This window comes from Mandrillus leucophaeus, unplaced genomic scaffold (genome assembly GCF_000951045.1).
Source record: "Mandrillus leucophaeus isolate KB7577 unplaced genomic scaffold, Mleu.le_1.0 Scaffold207, whole genome shotgun sequence".
Taxonomy (NCBI): domain Eukaryota; kingdom Metazoa; phylum Chordata; class Mammalia; order Primates; family Cercopithecidae; genus Mandrillus; species Mandrillus leucophaeus.
Genome location: NW_012102110.1, coordinates 1,085,133 through 1,106,931, shown reverse-complemented (window position 1 = coordinate 1,106,931; position 21,799 = coordinate 1,085,133). Strand labels below are relative to the sequence as shown.

The 21,799-nt window shown below is 40.9% G+C and overlaps 1 protein-coding gene across 1 annotated transcript; it reads left to right on the top strand.

Annotated features, from left to right (window-relative positions):
* The first annotated feature begins 1,166 nt into the window (after positions 1–1,166).
* Positions 1,167–20,860, top strand: TADA1 (transcriptional adaptor 1). Its single transcript, XM_011979894.1, has 8 exons — positions 1,167–1,459; positions 7,766–7,857; positions 8,115–8,180; positions 13,420–13,517; positions 14,922–15,131; positions 17,011–17,162; positions 19,087–19,249; positions 19,650–20,860. Exons 1-8 carry the CDS (start codon positions 1,386–1,388, stop codon positions 19,800–19,802), a joined length of 1,008 nt encoding a protein of 335 aa, XP_011835284.1. The 5' UTR covers positions 1,167–1,385; the 3' UTR covers positions 19,803–20,860.
* Positions 20,861–21,799: the final 939 nt, after the last annotated feature.

Below are 21,799 nucleotides of genomic sequence, written 5' to 3'. Positions count from 1 at the left end.
CATGGAAAACTTAAGTGGATATTTTAAAAATGTGTCAAAATTTACCCGGAGTTTTGACACAGTGAGGAAACTTTGCCTGATCTTTGTATCTCCTTTCACCTGTACATCTCCAGTACCCAAAGAGTTCCAGACACATCATAGGAGCTCACTGTATGAATTCAAGTGAAGAGAAGGTGCCCTGCTGGCACTGCAGCCAGGACAGGGCTTGTGGGTTTAGGTTGGGCAGTGAGGAAGTTGAATGAATGAACTTAAGGGGACTTCTTTGGAGAAATCGCACAAGATTTAAAAGCTATCTAGGATTATTTAAAAATCTTTGGGAGGCAATTTGACAATATACACCAAGGCATTTATAAATATTCCTATCATTTGATCCAGTAATTCTATTTGTTGGACTCTATGCTAAGGTAATAATCCTAAAGGAGGAAAAGTTTTACGGCTAAAGAAGTTTTGCTTCATTATGCTATATGCTTCGAAAGCAGTATTACAGTATTGCTTTTAACAGAAAAAAAAATGGAAACAGTCTAACAATTGGGAAACAAGTTATTGTGTACTTTCTATCTGTGGGGGTATTTAATATGTTGTCATTAAAATTATTATAAAGACAACATGATACTACAGACAAATCCTTAAGTTTAAAAACGTGCAAAATTGAATACAGAGTATTTTAAGTCATGGGGGTGTGAGAAGTAAAGGAGAAATCCAAGTGTTTGTCCGGGAGTGGTAAAACACTTTTTCTTTCTTTTTATCTTTATCCTTCTGTGTATTTTCCAAATTTTACATAATTACCTCATTTACTCAAATACTTACTAAGCATCCACTATGTGCCAGTCGCTGCTCTAGGAACTGCGGGTAATAGTGAATAAAACACAACTCCTGTCCTCGAGCCATAACTTTTACAAGATAAATCAACTAAATGTCATATGAGACGATTAGTGCTCGGGGAAAAATAAGGCAAGCAAAGAGTAAAACTGATACTGCATCTACTTTTTGAAATGGAGCGGTAAGGTACTCCTCCAAGCAGAAGGACAGCAGGCTGAATTCGGAATTGCCGGAGCGGTACCAGAATGAAAGGGCTTGGGACCCGCCAGCCTGCCAGCAACGCGGCAGCCGAGCCGGGGCGCGCGGCTTTAGGTTGGGCGCGCGACAAGGTGAAGCGGATCACGTGACTCGAGGGGCGGGAGGAAGACAGCAGAGTTTGGCTGGGCATCTTCCCTACAAAAAGGCGGGCGGAGCCGAAAACCAAACAAACGACTTCTGAGAGATTGGGGGCGGGGCTGACGGCGGCAGGCTTAGCTTCCAGAGCCAAGGCCTTCCGCCGCGTTGGTTTTTTGGTTGTTGATCGCGGTGGCCGGGCGGTCTGCGGTCGGGCTGAGACGCGCGGAGCAATGGCGACCTTTGTGAGCGAGCTGGAGGCGGCCAAGAAGAACTTGAGCGAGGCCCTGGGGGACAACGTGAAACAGTAAGAGCTGCCCCAGCGCAGCGTCCAGGCCAACACGCGGGTGCTCTCCTGGCCTCGGGCTGCCAGCCCGCCCCGGAGACGCCCGCACCGCCCGGGGGCCTGTGTAGCCTTGAGTCCACGGCGGTGGGGCTTCGGGGTTTCTCCGGCCGGGGCGGGGCGGCCACCTGAAGTCACCGCCCTGGAGGGACCGAGCCTCCTGGGCACCCGGGAGACCCCGGCGGGCGCCTTTGCTCGGGACTCTTTGCCCTGGGTGGGGCGGGAGAAGCGTACTCCGCACTCAAGGGCCTGCTGAGCAGGTGCGGGCCCCAGCGCGGGCCTGCGGGATGCGGGAGGCTGACTTGGGCGGAGTGAACCGGGCCCTGTGCGCCCAGCCAGAGGGCATCGCTCAGGGCGGCCCATCCCTGGAGGGCTTCCTGGAGGTGAAGGCCTGTTGAGCTCGTGTAATCTGCTAGGGATTATCGGTAAGCTCTTTTGACAGCAATTTCGTAAGGCAGACGGACCCTCTGGTGAAATCATAGTCATTGAACACTACAATTATAGTGATGATAGCAGTAGCGGACATTTAAACATTTTGAACTCACTAAATATATTATCTAATCCTTACAACAGATGTGAGGTAGGTACACTTGTTATTCCCATTTGACAGATGAGAAGACTGAGACACCTAGTGCAGATAAGTAACTTCAAAAGTCACTGTCAGGGTTGGGACCCACGCTTTTGTTTCCCGACTGATTTCTTAGAGGGGCTGTAAAGGATCCCAGAGACGCCCAGCCAGACCTTCATCCAGGTTATGGCAGGGTACCTAGTGCACAGTCGGGTTAGATTCAGAATGGCCAAGGGTAAAATCAGTATCCAGCCAAGGCCAAAGCCAAACAAAGTAAAAGGAACCTCTGGGATACAAGGAAGAGTTTGGAAATTTTCAAAATGTTGTTATTACAACTTTATTTTTCAAAAATGTAGGAAGCAAATGTAAACATTTAAAATTGTAGTGCCCGTGTTTTTGCTGCTAGATGGCTTCTGTGGTATTCTACACATTTGCATGACTCAATGGATGCATACTTTTAAATGATGTTGGTGGAGGAGCAATTTGGGAATACTTAATTTTTCTCCAATACTTTCTTTTCATCCTTCTCTGTTCTTTATTATTACTGGATTGAAATTACTTACCTTGGATGTCATCCATGAATTTTGTAGTTTTTCCTTCATGTGAAATTTTGGGGTGGCAGAATTGACAGTCTACTTTTCATCCTAATAAGATAGTAATGGAAACTATAAAAAGACTAGAATTAAAATCTAAACTGTCATTTTAGCATAATTAATTTTTGGTGAACATTTATTTACTCCCAGAGACATGTTCCCCCCCTTTTTTTTTTGGATTGGGGTCTTGCTCTGTGGCAGAGGCCGAAGGACAGTGGCCTGATCACACAGTTCACAGCAACGTTGATCTCCTGAGCTCAAGAGATCCTCCCGTGCCGTGAGCCTATAACTGGGACTATAGGCACGCCCCACCAATCCTGGCTAAAGTTTTTTTTTCAGAGGCAGAGTTTTGCTGTGTTGCCCAGGCTGACCTCAAATCCTGGCCTCAAGCAATCCTCCCGCGTTGGCCTCCTAAAGTTCTGGGATTACAGGCATGAGCCACCACACCCGACTATAATGTTCCCCGAAAGTTATCTTTTAATATTCATGTTCACTGTGCTTATTGAGTTAAATATTCTTACTTATTTTAATAGGTAAAATTGACAGCTTTCACCCTAATTACTATAGGTTTTTACTTTTGTAATACCGACTGATAAAATTTACCTTTTTTTTTTGAGATAGAATCTCGTTCTGTTGTCCTGGCTGGAGTGCAGTGGCATGATCTCCGCTCACTGCAACCTCCGCCTCCTGGGTTCAAGCAATTCTCTGCCTCAGCCTCCTGAGTAGCTAGGATTACAGGCACCCGCCACCATGCCCGGCTAATGTTTGTATTTTTAGTAGAGACCGGGTGTCACCATCTTGGCCAGGCTGGTCTTGAACTCCTGACCTTGTGATCCACCTGCCTTGGCCTCCCAAAGTGCTAGGATTACTGATGTGAGCCACGGCGCCCAGCCAAAATTTACATTTTTAAGCACATAAGAGGCATTTCACTCTGTTCCATCTATAGTGTTTACAAATATTTGAAAGCGAATGTTTACATACCAAAATAAATCTGAAGGACCTGGTTTGTGTATGATTGCCTTTAACCCTGATTGGATGCAATGGTGACCTCTGTCATCCCATACTCATCAGTTACAGGTTCAGGGCTGCCAAAAGTGTTTTTGAAGTTAGCATTCCTTATTTAGGTTTTAAAGGCCAAAACCGACTATGTGATGTTGGTCAAATACTGATGCTGAAGCTAAATTTGGTACATCTGGAGCATGAATCCCCACTGAAATGCAATCAAAAGAAGTTTTTATGCCTGAAACAGTTATTGGTATGGCATAGTTCTAAATTTGTTTTTCCATTCTCTCATTGTTCTTTTCCCTTCTCCTTAAAAAGTACCTCTTGGTTAAATAGTAACACTGCTGTACTGTACAGTCATTTCTTATATTTCCTCCATGAGCAGTTCGCTTTGGTTTGCATAGCCTATTTATAAGTGTGGTCCTTGGCGGTAGGCAAAACATACAAGGTTATGCAGAGAGGCTGGATATGGGTTATTTGCTATTTATCCAGTGGTCTGAACATCCTTCATGTCTGACTGGTTGAGTTGTGTGCCCAAGCTGCTTCCAGGAAGACATGGGCTTTGCTAGACAACTCACTTTGTTTGGTAGCCAGTAGAATGCCATGTTCCAATAGGTGCCTCGTTTCTGTTATAGATTTGATCATATACGATTTCTTTATGTATGTATTTATTTATTTTGAGACAGAGTCTCACTTTGTTGCCCAGGCTGGAGTACAGTGGCGCGATCTCGGCTCACTGCAACCTCCACCTTCTGGGCTCAAGTGATTGTCCTGCATCAGCCTCCTGAGTAGCTGGAATTACAGGTGCCCACCACCATGTCTGGCTAATTTTTGTATTTTTAATAGAGACAGGGTTTCGCCATGTTGGCCAGGCTGGTCTTGAACTCCTGACCTCACGTGATCCACCTGCCTTGGCCTCCCAAAGTGCTGGGATTACAGGTGTGAGTCACTGCGTCTGGCCATGATCATATGTTATTTAATATTCTTTAGATATATCCAGTGCTTCGTAGTCTGACCTACTTACACTTCTACCCATTGTCCTCACCTTCACAGGGATTGATTGACTTTGTTTTTTGGTATTTGTCCTTAATCCGTTTATGTTGCTATAAAGGAATAGTTGAGGCTGGGTAATTTATAAAGAAGTTAATTTGGCTCACAGATCTGCAGACTGTACCAAAAGCATGGCACCAGCATCTTCTGGTGAGGGCCTCAGGCAGCTTCACTCATGATGGAAGGTGAAGGGGAACCCACATGTACAGATCACTTTTTTTTTCTTTTTTTTTTTTTGGAGACAGTTTCGCTTTTGCTGCCCAGGATGGAATGCAATGGCACAATCTGGACTCACTGAAACCTCTGCCTCCCGGGTTCAAACGATTATCTTGTCTCAGTCTCCCAAGTAGCTGGGATTACAGGCACATTCCACCACACCTGACTAATTTTTGTGTTTTTAGTAGAAGCGGGGTTTCATTATATTGGTCAGGCTGATCTTGAACTCCTGACCTCAGGTGATCCACCTGCCTTGGCCTCCCAAAGTGCTGGGATTATAGGCGTGAGTCATTGCGCCCGGCCTGCAGATCAGTTTGTGAGAGGAAGCAAGAGATGGGGAAGGTGTCAGGCTCTTTTCTAACAACCAGCACTTGGAGAATCTCTTGCAGGAACTCACAGAGTGAGCGAGCTCTCACTCATTACCACCAGGAAAGATCACACCAAGCCACTGGTGAGGAATCCTCTCCCATAACCCAAACACCTCCCATTAGGTTCCACCCCCACCATTGAGGATTAAATGTCATCATGAGGTTTGGTCAAATGTCCAAACTATAGCAGTATTGTTGAGGGAAACAGTCATTTGTCTGTGGCTATACAGTGAGTTAACACAGGGACCAGGATTGGAGAGCAAGTCTTTTAACTTTTGGTAGCTAGTTCTAGTTCTTTGGGCTAAAACGTTTGCCACTGGAGAAAATAGTTTGCATTATTTTGACAGAGCTCCCTGGTAGAGCCTTGTTTTAGTTCTGGAACAAGTTCACTCATTCCAAATATATATCTGCTTCTTATAAAATACTGACATAGGACTTTTAAATAATAGAGTTTTTCTCTAGGTTACTATTTTTTTGTTGTTGTTGTTGAATAGGATGGGATAGGAAAAGACCTTTGTTTTTCTGTGGAACTTTATTTTATTTATTTCATTATTATTCCTGTCCTTTAAAAAATGTATAAAAGTGTCCACTGTTGGGAAGTTGCTGTTAATCGATTGACTAATGAATGTACAGCTATCAAGTGGAAAGGGTACCAAGCTCTAGAGCGGCACATGTTTTGTTGTTGAGTGAAATGGGCCTGAAAGATGGCAGTGTCATGGGTTTTGGGCCACTTAAGGCCCCATAAAAGCGATGGGTTTTCTCCTGAAAAACAACACAACAACAAACATGAACCCAAAGCTTTGCATGCAACTACATATGATCATAGTCAATTACATACAGAGATACTAAGATGACGTGAAGCTAATCCACACACAGGGGGAGTCCTGCCATGGGCATAATATGGCAGTGAAAATATTAAATCATCCCATTTAGAAATGTGTTTTTTTTTTTTTTTCCTGTTAGGAACTCAAGTACTGAGTAATTTTTCATCCCATTCCATAAACAAGAAGCAGCTTCCTTAAGTACCAAAACAAGGGTTGTGGATGTGATGTGAAAAGTGACATATTTTACTCTAATTTCTAACACTCTTGTTAAAGTGTAAAAGGTTAAGTCATTTTTTTTTTTCTACCAGTTACCTAGTAATTTTTATTATTAGGTGTTGATTTTCACTTTAAAAACTACCAAGTTTCTCATATCCCCAGGCATTTTCTTTGTGCTGAGATGTTTAGAAACCCAATTTTTTTTTTTTTTCCAGCCAGTTAGATTGAAAGTTGAGTTTATCTGAAGGGAAGGATGTCACCTAAAACAAATATAAATGACTACTCCCCTCTCTGTTAAACACACACACTTTGAAATGTGAATCTGAAATGCAGGATTCTGGAGAGTAGGTCTGTTAGAAAGGTGACAGTGAGAAACAAAGGTATAGCTGTAGTGTTGGGCTAAGTGAATCACGAGCCCAATTCTGTGACTACCTGCCAATTCCCTTCTATTTGTTTTGAGACAAGGTCTTGCTCTGTCACCCAGGCTGGAGTGTAGTGGTGTGATCATGGCTCACCGCAGCCCTGACCTCCTGGGCTCAATCAGCCCCTCCACTTCAGTCTCCCAGGTAGCAGGGACTACAGGCATGAACCACCATGCACAGCTAAGTTTTGTATTTTTTGTAGAAGGGGGTTCCGTCATGTTGCCCAGGCTAATCTGGAACTCCTGGGTTCAAGCATTCTGCCTGCCTTGACCTCCCAAAGTGCTGGGATTACAGGCATAAGCCACTGCGCTGGCCAGTCCCCTTTTAGGGAGGATTTTCCTTCCTTTGTTGGTATTCTGATTCCTAGGTGTATTAGTTTGCTAGGGCTGCCGTAACAAAGTACCACAGACTGGTTCGCTTAAACAACAGAAATTATTTTCTCACAGTTCTGTAGGCTGGAAGTCTGTGATCAAGATTTTGGCAGGAGGCCTCTCTCCTATAGATGACAGTCTTCTTGTTGTGTGTTTACATGGTTATTTCTTTGTATGTGAATGTGTCTGTGTCCTAATTGCCTCTTCTTATCTTAGGCACCAATCATACTGGATTAGGGCCCACCCTAATGGCCTCATTTAAATTACTATTTAAAGGCCCAATCTCCAAATACAGTCACATTCTGAAGTACTAGGGTTAAGGCTTTAACATAGGACTTTTGTGGGGGGACACAATTCAGCCCACAGAGCCAGGGAATGCAGAATTTCCTTTCCTGAGAGTTGGAGCATGTATGCTGAACTTGGGGAAGAAGCCAGATCTGTTCGTGCTGTAGCCCCAGCTACTCAGGAGGCTGAGGTGAGAGGGTAGCTTAAAGCCAGAAGTTCAGAGCCCTGATTGTTCCCCTGCACTCCAGCCTGAGTGACAAAATAAAACCCTGTCTCTAAAAAAAAAAACCACCAATTGAAAACAAACTGGAAGCAGCCAAATCTGTGGTTCTTAATATTGTTTCTGCCTCTACAGATACTGGGCTAACCTAAAGCTGTGGTTCAAGCAGAAAATCAGCAAAGAGGAGTTTGACCTTGAAGCTCATAGACTTCTCACACAGGATAATGGTAAAATAATTATCTGCGGAGTTATTTTACTATTCTATAATTTTCCTAGATTTGTGGTAAAGTCTTTTCCCTTTTTAAAAAGTAAAATTTGGGTTTTGTGGTGTATAAGGTTATCTGAATAATGTGGATATTTAAAATTAAGTATAAAGCATGGCAGAATAGGAGATATCCAAAATCCTGACAAGCTAGACCAAAGTTGTGGTTTCCTTGTGTTGAAAATGTTTTGAATTTGATTGTCACTGTCTTCCCTTTTTCAGTCCATTCTCACAATGATTTCCTCCTGGCCATTCTCACGCGTTGTCAGATTTTGGTTTCTACACCAGGTAAGGGAGTGGAAATACTTCCAGTGTGTGTCAGTCAGCAAAGCACTAGACTTTAGCTTTCTCTAATAGACACAGCTAGTGTTTGTAAAGCAGATGTTTTTGAACTGCTCAGAAGAAACATTTTATTAGGTAGGTACAAATTCTTTCACAGAATCTTTTTCTTTTTTTAAAAGCAAAAACTCTTTATTTTTGAGAAAAAGGTATGATTTCTCGTTTTTGATTCTTGGCATACATTTTAATTCTTTCCAGTGGAACGCAAACCTCCAGAACCCTTTTCAGTGTCATCCAAAGCTTGAACTTCTATTTCTGGAGAAAAAATCTGTTCACAAATGAGCTATGCAATGTGATCACCATTTTTGACACCAAACTTTTCTTTGCCAAAACTGAATAGCACAACACCAACATTTCGTCTATAATCTTCGTCTTACGATGCCAGCTCCTACATCAATAAAGTGTTTTTCAACCAAGCCAGATGTGGGGCTTCTCTTTTCTGACACCCAGAAGGAAGGGCTATCTGAATGTTCATTGTCACAAGCGCTTTCTCCCTAGGTGGTATTGTGTAATCCTTGGCATGTCCAAGTCCTAGCCCCCGTGGACCCCTGGGTCCGGGCATGTTGTGATGGGAGAGCTGGGCAAGGCTACTCTGTGTGCCACCCTCCCCCACAGGCCAGTTTGCTCAATGGGGGAAATGGTGGTGTCCTTCAGAAAAGGGCATGGGAGAGCCAGAAGGCAAGCGAGGAGATAGCCCTGGAACAAGAGGGCTCAGGGTGGGCACCGAAGCAGGGACTGTCCAAATATGCAGAGCCTTTGTAAAGCAGGCCATGTCCCTGTGCTTATATTATATTGCCTTTTGGTATTGACTCCCCACTCAGCTACATTTTAGATTACGTAAGTAAATGAGAAGTGAGGAAGAGGATGGGAAGTCTGGATGAAGAAGGTAAGGGGGATGAAGAGAGGGCAGTTGGTGTTAGGTGTCCTGTACCTAAGGGATACCTAACTTGAAAGGTGTCCGTAGCTTTTGGGAGGTGGAAGAACCCAGCATATGTTGGGAACCTGGACTTCCACTATGTTCTTAAGCAAGATAGCACCTGAAAGGTCAAGCTTCAGCTCCTGTGTTTGGCAGATTATTGGCAGAGAACAAGAGGCAGGGGATAGTAGCGTGTTGAGGGGGTAGGTAGAAACGAAACCTGTCACTTTAACCTGAAGAGAAGATTAAGCTATAAGTCACCTCTTTCAACCATCTTAGTTTAATCAGTCAGAAACAAGTAATTAAATACATTGAAAACTTTCCTCATGATAAAAGTCATCCTGGACTTTTTAAAAAAAATTAGGCCAAATGATTTATTCAGTTGTTTTTTTGTTTCTAAATTGCAATTTATATCTATTCATAAGACTACAAAAGTTACCATTAGAATTGTGCTTACCAACTCCTGTTGTAGATTAAATGGAAATTTTTTAAGGTCTTAGGGTGATTCTGATGATCATATACTGAAAGCTTATGTTTTATCTATAAATGCCTGGTATTTTTTATCCTCTCTCTCTGTTTACTTCTACTGTATGATAAAGAACTCACAGCCAGGGCATGGTGGCTCATGCCTGTATTCACAGCACTTTGGGAGGCTAAGGTGGGCGGATCACTTGAGGTCAGGAGTTGGAGACCAGCCTAGCCAAGATGGTGAAATCCCCTACTCTGCTAATAATACAAAAAAGAAAATTAGCGGGTGTGGTGGTTAACACTTGTAGTCCCAGCTATTCAGGAGGCTGAGGCACGAGAATCGCTTGAACCTGGGAGGCAGAGGTTACAGCGAGCAAAGATTGTGCCACGGCACTTCAGCCTTGGTGACAGAGTGAAACTGTGTTCAAAAAAAAAAAAAAGAATTCATGTAAGATCTCCTAACACCTCATTCGTTGACCCTCAAAGAAGTCGTTAATGTGTTGTAAACTGTGACCACTTGCTTGTGGAGTTGTATTAGAGAGCAGTGACTGCTTCCCTCCCCTTACCACACTCATCACCGCACATTCTTACACCGTGTCAGATTTTTGATGTGCTAGTTAATTTATATACAAGTAGACTTTAGCCATTCCTCTTTTGTGTCCGAAGTTAAATCATAATCTACTTTGTTGTATAAAATTTAATTTGATCAGAAAAGCCAATATTGTGAGGATTACATCTTACTTTTTAGGGAAGCATATTGTAAATGGCCACATATGCAAAAGATAAATGGAGTGATCAGAAATAAAAACCCTGGTTGATAAGAGTCAAGAGACTTAGGTTCAATTGTAGGTTTTGCCACTAGCTTACATAATACAGTTACTTGGGTGTTCTTAACTTTCACATTTATAAAATAAGTACAGCAATATCTACCCTGTAGGATTATGAACTTACAAAAAAGTGATTTTAAAAATAAAAAATGCCAGCCAGGCTCGGTGGCTCAAGCCTGTAATCCCAACACTTTGGGAGGCCAAGGTGGGTGTACCACCTGAGGTCAAGAGTTCAAGACCAGCCTGCCCAACATGGTGAAACCACTTCTCTACTAAAAGTACAAAAATTATCTGGGTGTGGTGGCAGGCACCTATAATCCCACGTAGTAGGGAGACTGAGGCAGGAGAATCGCTTGAACCCGGGAGGCGGAGGTTGCAGTGAGCCAAGGTTGTGCCACTGCACTCCAGCCTGGGCAACAGACTAATACTCTGTCTCAAAAAAGAAAGTGAATTAAATTAAAAGAATAAATAAAAATTGCCAAACAAGTGTTGAAGTGGTATTCGTAAGTATAGGTGGCTGATTTTAATTAGATAAAAACCTTTGATATTCTGAATGCTTGTTAATAGTTATTTTAAAACAAATGAAGAAGCATTTGGATTTTGAGAATGTATTCTTCCATTGAACACCCCAAATTTCTCAAAATGAAATTAATATTTGTTAGCAACAAAGAGAAGATTTCCATTAAAAGTAAAATATAGTTCTTTGTACCTCACAGTTTTGGATGGGTTGTTTTCTAGTTTTCTAAACTTGTCAGGAAAGATGATATTAATAATAATATTTGTTGAGTGCAGCATACTAGACACTTATATGCATTGTCTTTAATCCTCACAACAATTCTGCAGGGTAGGTGTTAGCCTGTTTTTATAGATAAAGACACAAACTTCAGAGAAGAGAAAACAAAACAAAAGAAAATAAAAACTTGCCTTAATCCTGGATGTGCTGGATCAAAACTGAAATCTAAGTGCTACTAAAAAGCCTTCCCTTTTGTCACGGTTAGGCCTTACCATGCTTTGCTTGGCCATACAGCAGCAGCTGGTAAACTCTGAGTTTGCAGGCCTGCTCCTTTGCATCATCATCTGCATGTTCAGCCTACTTTCCTAACATCACTTAGCATCCAGTTTCATTTATCAGGAAGAGATTTCTTGGGAAAATCATCTAAGATTGACTGACCTTATCAAGTGAGATCTGTGCATGCCAAAGATAAGAGGAACCTGACTTCCCAAACAGTTCTTTTTAAGCTGAGGAATCTGGAATATTTTTTTTTGAAAGCTTTAAAAACGTTTCTTTCCAAAAATATCAAAATTGCAGGAACATTTTACTATGATTATGGGTGATTTTTTTCTTTCTTAAACATTTTTTTGTTTTAAGTGTACTATAGTGAGGTTGTATTCTTTTTTTTTTTTTTTTTTTTTTAACATTAAACAATATATATTCATGGTTTAAAAAAACATCAATAGCACAGAAGGTTTTACGATAAAAGCTTTTTCCCACCCCAGACCTATTTCCAAAGGCAACTACTTTTTGTTTTTTTGTTCTTCTGGTGGGACTTCTATAGCCCTCATAGTTGCTTAAATCTGTTTCTGGATTTACTGATTTTAACATCTCTGTCTTATTGCTCCATGTTTGAGATTTCCTCAACTCTTTTGGCCTTTCTGTTGAATGCATTCTTTAATTCAGCAATTTTAATAGCATCTTGTTTCATGGATAAACATGTTCTCAAAGTTTTCTGCAGATACCAGTTGGAAATTTTATCAGAATTCTTTTGCATTTCCTGTCTAGGACCTCTATTGTTTTGTTTTTGTTTTTGTTTTTTTAGCTTGCTCTTTCTTGTCATGTGAAAGAATATTGTCAAATATCTGGTGATTCATTGTTGTCCTTTTCATGTTTTAAGAATGAAGCATAAAACTGCCTAGAGACTTTGCTTTAGAGTGAGCTGACAGGAAGCCTACTGTTAAACTGGGGTCTCCCAAATTCCCGTATGCAGAGAGCTTTGCTGTAGGGTACCGACATCCATACCAACTACCTTAGTAAATCCCAGAAATTGTGTTCAGTTTAACTAGAGAAGAGTCCTTATTCCCTCCCCACCTTCCTTCTAACCCCCTGCCCCAGCTATTACAAATACCCTGCTCTGTGTCATCTGTGCATGGGAATGAGCCTTCATGGGCCTGTGACCTGCAGTTGCACAGAAGGGCCCTGCACTTGGGTTTGTACCATCATTATCTTGAAATCCTTAATTTTTGAACATGAGGCCCAGCACTTTGATTTTGCACTGAACCCACTTTTGGGGGTGAGTGAATGGGTTTGTGTGGATGATTTAAGGATATAGACATTCCATTAATTTTGTTTTTAGCCTTACAGATCCCTCCTCGTTTCCACTCACTCACATTCTCCCAATCCAGGTTGTGGGTTTCTACGAGGCAGGTTGACGTGCTTCTGCCTCACTTGCCACCTTCCTTGCCTAGCCTAGGTTACAGCTTCCATGGGTCTGCTTTGTGAGTCTGCACCCTTTTAGTCCATCCTAGAAATTTGTTGACATCTCATCGTGTCTGCCACTCATTTTCCATTTTAATCTCTGTTGTGCAAGTGTGCCATTTACCTTCCTTACTTTCATATTTTGTAGCGTCTTGGTAGAGGAGATAAATACATGTGCTCAGTTCATCATCTTAGACCAGAATTTGCTGGTCTAGTCTATGATAATACTACTGCTAATAAACAAAACACCCAGTAAACAGTAATTAAAAATATAAAAAAATTTGTCTTCCTAAAAAAATTTTAGTTGCAGCTAGGAAAAAAAATGTGATTTGAGAGGATTGATGATTTTATTTAGAGAAGTAGAAAGAGAAGATTTTGATTTAAGCATTCATTATTTATTTGCATTTCATGAGCATTCCATGCTTTTTACCCCAAATGAAAACAAACTTAGCAGTTATCAGTTGTCCTTATTTTTACTTAGGGTTATATATTTCTGTCTCCTAGACGGTGCTGGATCTTTGCCCTGGCCAGGGGGTTCCGCAGCAAAACCTGGAAAACCCAAAGGAAAGAAAAAGCTTTCTTCTGTTCGTCAGAAATTTGATGTAGGTTGTTCTTTAATAGATCTTGGTAATGACTGATTGAAGTACTGGCGTGTTGGGATTAGCTTTAGTTTTTAAATGAATATTAAAATACTGGTAGTAGAGTTTTAAAAAAGGGAGTATGATTTGGGAAGAACAGGGTTTCAAGGATTGTGAGTCCTAGGTGTCTGAATTTTATAGTTCTTGTTTGTTGCTTAAATATTAATGTTATCATTAGTACCTAATGATTTTTCAGTTATTCAAAACAATGCCCTTGTCTCTCCTCTTAAATATTTTTCTTGAATGAATAATGTTTCTTGGATGCAGACATCTGTCCCAAGGGCTCAGGCAGCCTGCAGGCCTTTGGTGGGATCTTGGTGATCCCCAGCTGGGCCCTGAGCCTTTTGGGGACTAGTAGAGATGTCATGAAGGCATTTGGCTATAAAATTTGGAAGCATTTTAAAACAAATTGCTTTTTTCAGTGTATATTTAGAGAAAAGAAACTTCCCCAAAGTAACCCTTTTATAGGTTTATGGGGTATTGATAGTTTTATTGATTAACATCAATAAACAATTACTTATTTTCACCTTGACTCTATGCTTTATATCAGTAAGAATCTAAAGGGCATCGGGATCTGTAGAGAGACATGTCTGATTTAAAAAGACATGTTCAGTATAAAGTAGTTTTGTGCTTGGAAAATGGGAAAATAACTGTGTTGGTTTCATAATATCAATTTCAAACACGGACAAAACATCTTCACTGCAAAATCTTTTATATTGGCCTTAAGCAAAAGCTACCGGGGCATATCTCCCAGTGGTGAATATGAATGGGCTATCAGAATCTCCCAGGGGAAGGCTGAGATTTTATGAATGAAAAAGACTGAGATAAATAGTCATGACTGTATCTTAGGTTCTGTGTTGAGAATTCTAAGTAGAAAATAACAGCAATTAAATAGTTACACTACATAGCATTATCTTGGAATATTTGTTACTAGATCTGCCATATTGGTTAGCTAGGCTTTTTAAGATTTAATTGAATCATTCATTATATGTTTGTACTTTTAGAACCTACTTACGGTTAGATTTAAAATGCTCTGACTTGTTTGAATATAGTTCTATACTTCTCCTTCTCCGTCAGTTATTTTTAACACAGTGCTATACATTCTGTGATCACCCAGGTATTAATTGAATAGAATAAACTACTATGCAAACCATCATTATTCCCCTTAATCCATGTCTTCATTATTATCTTGTATGGGATGTGAATTTGTGATTATTTGTGCATGAATTAACTTTTTTTCCCCTTAACCCCTGTGGTATAGTTTTGGTGGCATTAATTTGTAGGATCTCGACTTCAATACAGGAGTTAACTTTTGTGTCTTGTTTGCCACTGTGATGAGTAATTTTTAAAAGTTTTTCTTACTGATAGCATAGATTCCAGCCTCAAAATCCTCTCTCAGGAGCTCAGCAGTTTGTGGCAAAGGATCCCCAAGATGATGACGACTTGAAACTTTGTTCCCACACAATGATGCTTCCCACTCGAGGCCAGCTTGAAGGGAGAATGATCGTGACTGCTTATGAGCATGGGCTGGACAATGTCACCGAGGAGGCAGTTTCAGCTGTTGTCTATGCTGTGGAGGTTGGTTTGTGTTGGCAGAAATAATCTTACAGGTTGAATGTGATAGGCTTGTTTGTGTTGTTTAAAGTCGGTATTGCAAGAAAAGAATCCAAATGTCACTCTGATTTCACAGAATTGTCATTGTTGAAGTTTTCTGTTTTTTTTTTTGAGACAGCGTCACTGTCTCCAGGCTGGAGTGCAGTGGCACGATCATGGCTCACTGCAACCTGGAAATCCTGGGCTCAAGCGATCCTCCTGCCTCAGCCTGTCAAGAGCTGGGACTACAGGCTTGCGCCACCATACTCAGCTAATTTTTTAAACAAATTTTTGTAGGGATGCGGGTCTCTCTATGTCGTCTAACTGGTCTCGAATTCGTGGGCTCAAGTGGTCTTCCCGCCTTGGCCTCCCAAAGTGCTAGGATTTACACGTGTGAGCCATACCACACCTGGCTGAAAGTTGTTTTCTTTTAAGAGGAGAAACTCATTACAATCCAAATAATTGTCTTCAGGTAATAGACTAAGCTTTTCAGAAAGGTTATTTATGGCATAACTCTTCTGGTTGATCTGATGTTTTGCCAACAGGGGAACAGTTTTTAAGGAAAGAAATGAAATTGAGAATCCTAAAGATTATAGTCACTTGTTTTTGCTGTGATACAGCACCGAAAAGTATTAGTCTTGGCATCTGAACAGCAGGATTCTTATCTCTGCACATGATTTCATTCGTCTATTCATCTTATTCATTTAGTTAGTTGACAAAACTAATTTGACGTTGAGGTCTATAGTGCATGGGTACAGTCAGGTGACACTGGATTTTCAATTCTCTGAGCCCTATTTTCTTCATCTGTACCTCAAAAATAATAACAGCTGTCTCATGAAGTTATAAACATTAATATAAGTTATAAACATTATAAGTTGGTGTGCAAACCAACTTAAATAGTATAATAATGTCTTGATATAAGTGGATTTTCCTTGGTATAATTGAAGCACCCTGCCTGATCCTGGCTCCCCTACAATGGTACCCTATAATGGTATCCTGGGACGAGTTCTGTCACTATTTTCACAGGCTTCCTGAACCTTTTCTTGTGTACTTGGCTCTCATGAAAGTGAAGAGAAATCAAGTACCTAATTTATTTTGTGCTTATTTCCTATATATCTGTTGTTTATGTGGCTTTTGAGAGAGCCAAGGTTCTTTTCACGCAAGGATTTTGGTTCCAATAATATCAGATCTTAAAACTTTTTGTCCTATTTTAAAGTTTCAGCATAGTTTGTCTCTTTTTAAAAAGTCATTTTTGCTCACGCCTGTAATCCCAGCACTTTGGGAGGCTAAGGTGGGTGGATCACCCAAGGTCAGGAGTTCGAGACCAGCCTGGCCAACATGGTGAAACCTCGCCTCTACTAAAAATACAAAAATTAGCCGGACCTGGTGGCGGGCATCTGTAATCCCAACTACTCAGGAGGTTGAAGCAGGAGAATTGCTTGAACCTGGGAGGCGGAGGTTGCAGTGAGCCGGGGTTGTGCTACTGCACTCCAGCCTGGGCAGTAAAGCAAGACTCCATCTCAAAAAGTCATTTTTGTGTACTTCTTTTAAAGCCATCTAAAAATCATTTTTGAGAGAGAAGAGCCAATTTAGAGATGTAAAGACTTTTCAGATTTCATGTATAGCAAGCCCATCTTAAAGAGAACTATTAATGACAATAAGCATGTCCCCCTCTTTCCCATACCCTCCTACTCCTTTGGTGTGGCTCTGTGGCTCTTCATATGAACGTTCATTTGGTTCTAGCATATACTAACCTATTGTGCATCTCCGTCTAAATGCCAATAAATGTTTTTTGGTCAATGGAAGTTCTATGATTTTCTTTTAAAGAGGCTATCATGCTATTTTTCTTTTCTTATTTTTACAGAATCACCTGAAAGATATACTGACGTCAGTTGTGTCAAGAAGGAAAGCTTATCGGTTACGAGATGGCCATTTTAAATATGCCTTTGGCAGTAATGTGACCCCGCAGCCATACCTGAAGAATAGTGTAGTAGCTTACAACAACTTAATAGAAAGGTAAATGACGTTTCTTGTGATTTTCTTCCATCTTTGGTAGTTGTTTATACTCCTCTTATGTGTAAATAATTAATTGTTAAATAATTGTGTTTTCATAGGTTTAAAGTACCTTTAATAGGAGTACAATTTTATTTTTTAAAGTCTGATACTTGCTTGAGATCTAGTGAATTATTTTGGTACTCCTTTTATGAGAAGTGAAGTTGCAGAGTTTGGCTGCTGCATGTGGGTTTAATGTGCTTGTCCCCCCATCCCCCCTCCCCAACTTTCTTAGGGGGAATGGAGTAGTGCATAGGCAGTGCATCCTGAGGGTTCCTGAGGGGCATCACCTGCCCAGTGGGGAAGTGAGCCTGCTTTCAGTTAGAGGCAGGGCCTGTGATTGTTGGGTCACAACTGGGTGTCTTGGTGGTAGGAGGAGGAGGAGTGGTAGGTGTTACTCCAGGCCCTCATCTGGCTCTTGTAGGCATAGCTCAAGATAGTGGCCTGTGCCTGGTGTCATCACATTGCTTTTGGCCTCCTGCTGTGCAGACGTGGTCTCTCAGCTCACCTCTGGGATTCCTGTGTCCTCTTCCCATTGAGGGCTTCAGGATGTCTCTGTGTCCTGAGTCACCCCTTTATGAAACAGCCTGGATTACTTTCATCCCTGTGTTGTCTTTCTTATCCTTCCATCTCCCTTTGTCCTCCACTTTCCCCAAAGGGAATTCAGTCTGAATTTTAAACCTTTGAGAAATAAAAAATAAACAATAATATAATTTTCTTTATGGTTACTGAAGTGACTTGAATTTCTTGGGATTTGCTGGACTTTGCATATCTGGTTAGTTTGGGAGAAGAGAGGTACAGAGATAACTGGGACTTGCAAGTTCAGAGAAAAAAGTATGTATGACTGGGAAGGCTGGCAGGGTGATTGGTGAAGTGATAGGAAGGGAAGGCAGGAGGTGTAGGTGAAAAGCTAAGAGAGTTGGATAGAGAAAATGTTGATACCACATGTGGGAGTTTGTGCCAGTGCCCATTTCATGGCTCTGAAGACCTTTACAGGGGTCATGGGCCTATTTTAACCCATCTTAAATTGGGTTCACTGTTTAGATTGCCATATGTGGTGATTTATTGTCTGAATCCCATTCAAGCGTATCTGTTTGGGATCATTCTTCTCTAGAAAAAAACAAATCCCCAAAAGTGGCTCCTTGTAGTGGGTGATGTTGGGAGCAGCGTCTGGCCCTGGCGGGACTCCCAAGCCCTCTCTGCCCTGCTGGCTGGTCTCTGAGGGCTTTTGCCTCTCTATTGGCCACTTGTTACTCTAACAGGGCTGCTTTTGTCTGATGCTTCAGTCCCACGCTAACGTTCCACTGTGCTTTCCTCTGAGTTACTACTTTACTCTTTTGTTTTACCTCTTGATATGTCCTCAGCATTGTGTAGGTTATCTCCTACTGGGTTATGAAGTAAAACCCATGTCTGACTTCTCAGTTTGTATCTTCCTCTATTTTGGGAAATTGGCAGGTTCTGGATTAATTTTCCCCACTCTCCATTTTTGCCTGTTGCTTCTGTGCTATGTCTTCTTTTCTTCTCATTTTAGAACGAGTTGTCTCCAGTACCATTCACCTCCGTTTTTAATGTTATATTCCTGTAGTTAAGGTCTATTAGTTTTTTCAACTGGAAGCTCTTTAAGGGTAGGAAACAATTTTGGTTCAGTATCCTGAGCTAAGTAAGTATTTTACCATTGTGGAAGAAGGAGGGTAAATGTAGTTGCATTACGTTTTATTTCCAGCCTTTACACATTAAAATTACAGACTATTCATATCTACAGGAGTAGACATTGAATGGATTTCTAATTCAATTAAATATATTTTTAATAAGATTCTAGCAGGCCACTCCTGTCCTTGTTGTTTGGTTGTCTCGATGCTGGGAATATTTCTGAAATTTGTATTTTCAGCCCTCCAGCTTTTACCGCTCCCTGTGCTAGTCAGAATCCAGCTTCTCATCCACCCCCTGATGATGCCGAGCAGCAGGCTGCACTCCTGCTGGCGTGCTCTGGAGACACACTGCCTGCATCTTTGCCTCCGGTGAACATGTATGACCTTTTTGAAGCTTTGCAGGTAAGTCTTGGCTCCTTAAAGTTTACCTAGATTTATGGATAGGTTAAAAGAGTCTTTAAGTCTACAAAGGTACTCACTGTTTTTTTCCCACTTCTTGGCTTTGTGTTTTTCAGTTTTGTCTGTTATAAAAGCCATTATTAATACTAGCCTCATTTTTCAAATCCTGAAAATCTCCTTCTATCTCCCCAATAAAGAAAGAAAAGAAAAAAAATCCCTCATTCTCCTATTCCTGTTTCAGAAGCTTGTTATTTCCTTATCTTATTATTCAATTGGTGATTCATTTTAGTGTCTGACTGAAAGTTTATAGATGTGTGTACATTTTGTTGATCTAAACCCTTCTATGTCAGAAAAATAAGTCTACTGAAGTATAATTGGAGACGCGTTAATTTTTTAATCCCAGGTACACAGGGAAGTCATTCCTACACATACTGTCTATGCCCTTAATATTGAAAGGATCATCACGAAACTCTGGCATCCAAATCATGAAGAGCTGCAGCAAGACAAAGTTCACCGCCAGCGCTTGGCAGCCAAGGAGGGGCTTTTGCTGTGCTAAATTAGGATTTGAGGGTGTGGGACCCTCACCAAATTCATTGATTACTGCAAATTGAATGTTTTTGGGGTCCACATTTCAAGGCTGAAGTGTATAGTGTATATATAACCTTTCCTATGGAAATGTGACATTGAGTACATTTTGTGTTGCTATTGTGAAGCCATTAATATAAATCTTTGGTAATGACCCATATTTCTATATGTGTGTATGTTCCCAGTTGTGGGAGCAGGCACTAACGAAATCCTGTGCCTGAAATGGAGATATTTAGGTACCTGAGGCTTAGTGTCCTGTGGTTTGCATGTAAGATAGATGACATCGTAAAACAAAGAAGCTGTTATAACTTAATCCCCCTGATCAGCAGGATATCTGTGTGTTCAGTGACGTCATACATTTTGTATCTAGTAGTCTAAAATTTCTGCCTTTCTCCTAAAGAATGTGTTCTTGCATTTTGGTTGAAATAACCTACAGTGTTAACAATCAGATACCTCCTTTAGTGACCAGTTTAATTTTTAATAGCTATAGATAGCCCCTGAGAAATTTATCACTATAACTCCACAGGAAATATGACATGGAAATGCTCTGTGTACTAAACAAAATAAAGTCCCTCTTTGCATGTAAAACCAAAGTCAAAACAATACTCTTGTAATGCAGTTAATTAACTTTACGCCTTCCCATGACTCAAGTTTTGTTAAATAGGCCCCAAAACTTTGATTGGCAGTTTCTTTGGTTAATTATTCCTATAGAATGTATTTTAGGAAATCTATACAAATTGGATATATGCTTGGTAATTCCCCAGTTTCTAGGAGGTACCTGTTTCTACCGTTTCAAGTGATAAAGTGAAAATAATTTACATTCGACAGTGTTACTGATAACAAACCTACTTTAAGAGATATGTTGCTTTTTACTTAAGGGATAGTGTTGATAGATAAATTAGAATGTATAGATAGGTTTGTCTCAGTCGAAATAATGGCTGTATAGATATGTATATATGGTTCACATATCTGGATCTGTGTATTTGATTTTGTACTTTAAATGTGACAAATAAACCTTTTGGGAGAAAACTTTGTTGTTTATTAAACATTATAAGGAATATTGCCTTCTACAGAAATATGAAAATTGTCTGCTTTATGAGGGCTTGGCAGAGACTTCTCAAAATAATGTACTAGATGAGAAAGATTAAAAAGCAGATTCCAATTAAGGTATGTCATTTCTTTTCTTTCTTTTTCTTTTTGAGATAGGGTCTCACTCTGTCACCCCAGCTGGAGTGCTGTGGTGTGATCACGGCTCATTGCAGCCCTGACCTCTGGGCTCAGGTGATTCTCCCATCTCAACCTTCTATGTAGCTGGGACTACAGATTCGCACCACCATGCCTGGGTAATTACAAACTTTTTTTTTTTCTAAAGACAGGGTTTTATCATGTTGTCCAGGCTGGTTGTGAACTCCTAAGCTCAAGCAATCTGCCTTGGCCTCTTAGAGTGTTAGGATTACAGGCCAGAACTACTGCACCTGGCCAGGTATGTAATTTCTTATGTATAGATTAAGGCTTGGAAAAAAAAAATCAATAGCTTAGTTTCAGTTCTTGGCACAAGCCATTAGTTTTGGGTGAGAAACTACGTAAGAACTTTAAGGGCTTGGAAGAATTTGAACTAATACTCCAATATAGTTTTGGTTTGGACTACTTATGTACCTGGGCCTTAATGCTGCCTCGGGAGTATGTGTGAAATTTCATAGTTCCATAGATGGAGAGGCAGCCAGGAGCCTTGACCATGTCCTGCTGTCCATTGCAATGTCAGGTTCCATAGGCTGTATGGCTGTATGTACAGCACAGAGGAAACTGCAAACAGGAAAACTTCCCACTACTCTCTATGACCTGGCCTGAATTCCTAGTCACCTACCCACCTGGCGGGACCATAGAATGCTGGAGGACTCCCTTTGCCTCATGTATTTCAGGTCTACACTCTACTATCTGCTCTTCATGCCAGTTTTCCTATGAAATCAT

Coding starts and splice junctions, on each gene's coding strand:
- TADA1 (XM_011979894.1), top strand. CDS start 1,386: ATGGCGACCTTTGTGAGCGAGCTGGAGGCGGCCAAGAAGAACTTGAGC. Junction 7,858..8,114: donor ACTTCTCACACAGGATAATG/GTAAAATAATTA, acceptor TCCCTTTTTCAG/TCCATTCTCACAATGATTTC. Junction 19,250..19,649: donor ACCTTTTTGAAGCTTTGCAG/GTAAGTCTTGGC, acceptor TTTTAATCCCAG/GTACACAGGGAAGTCATTCC.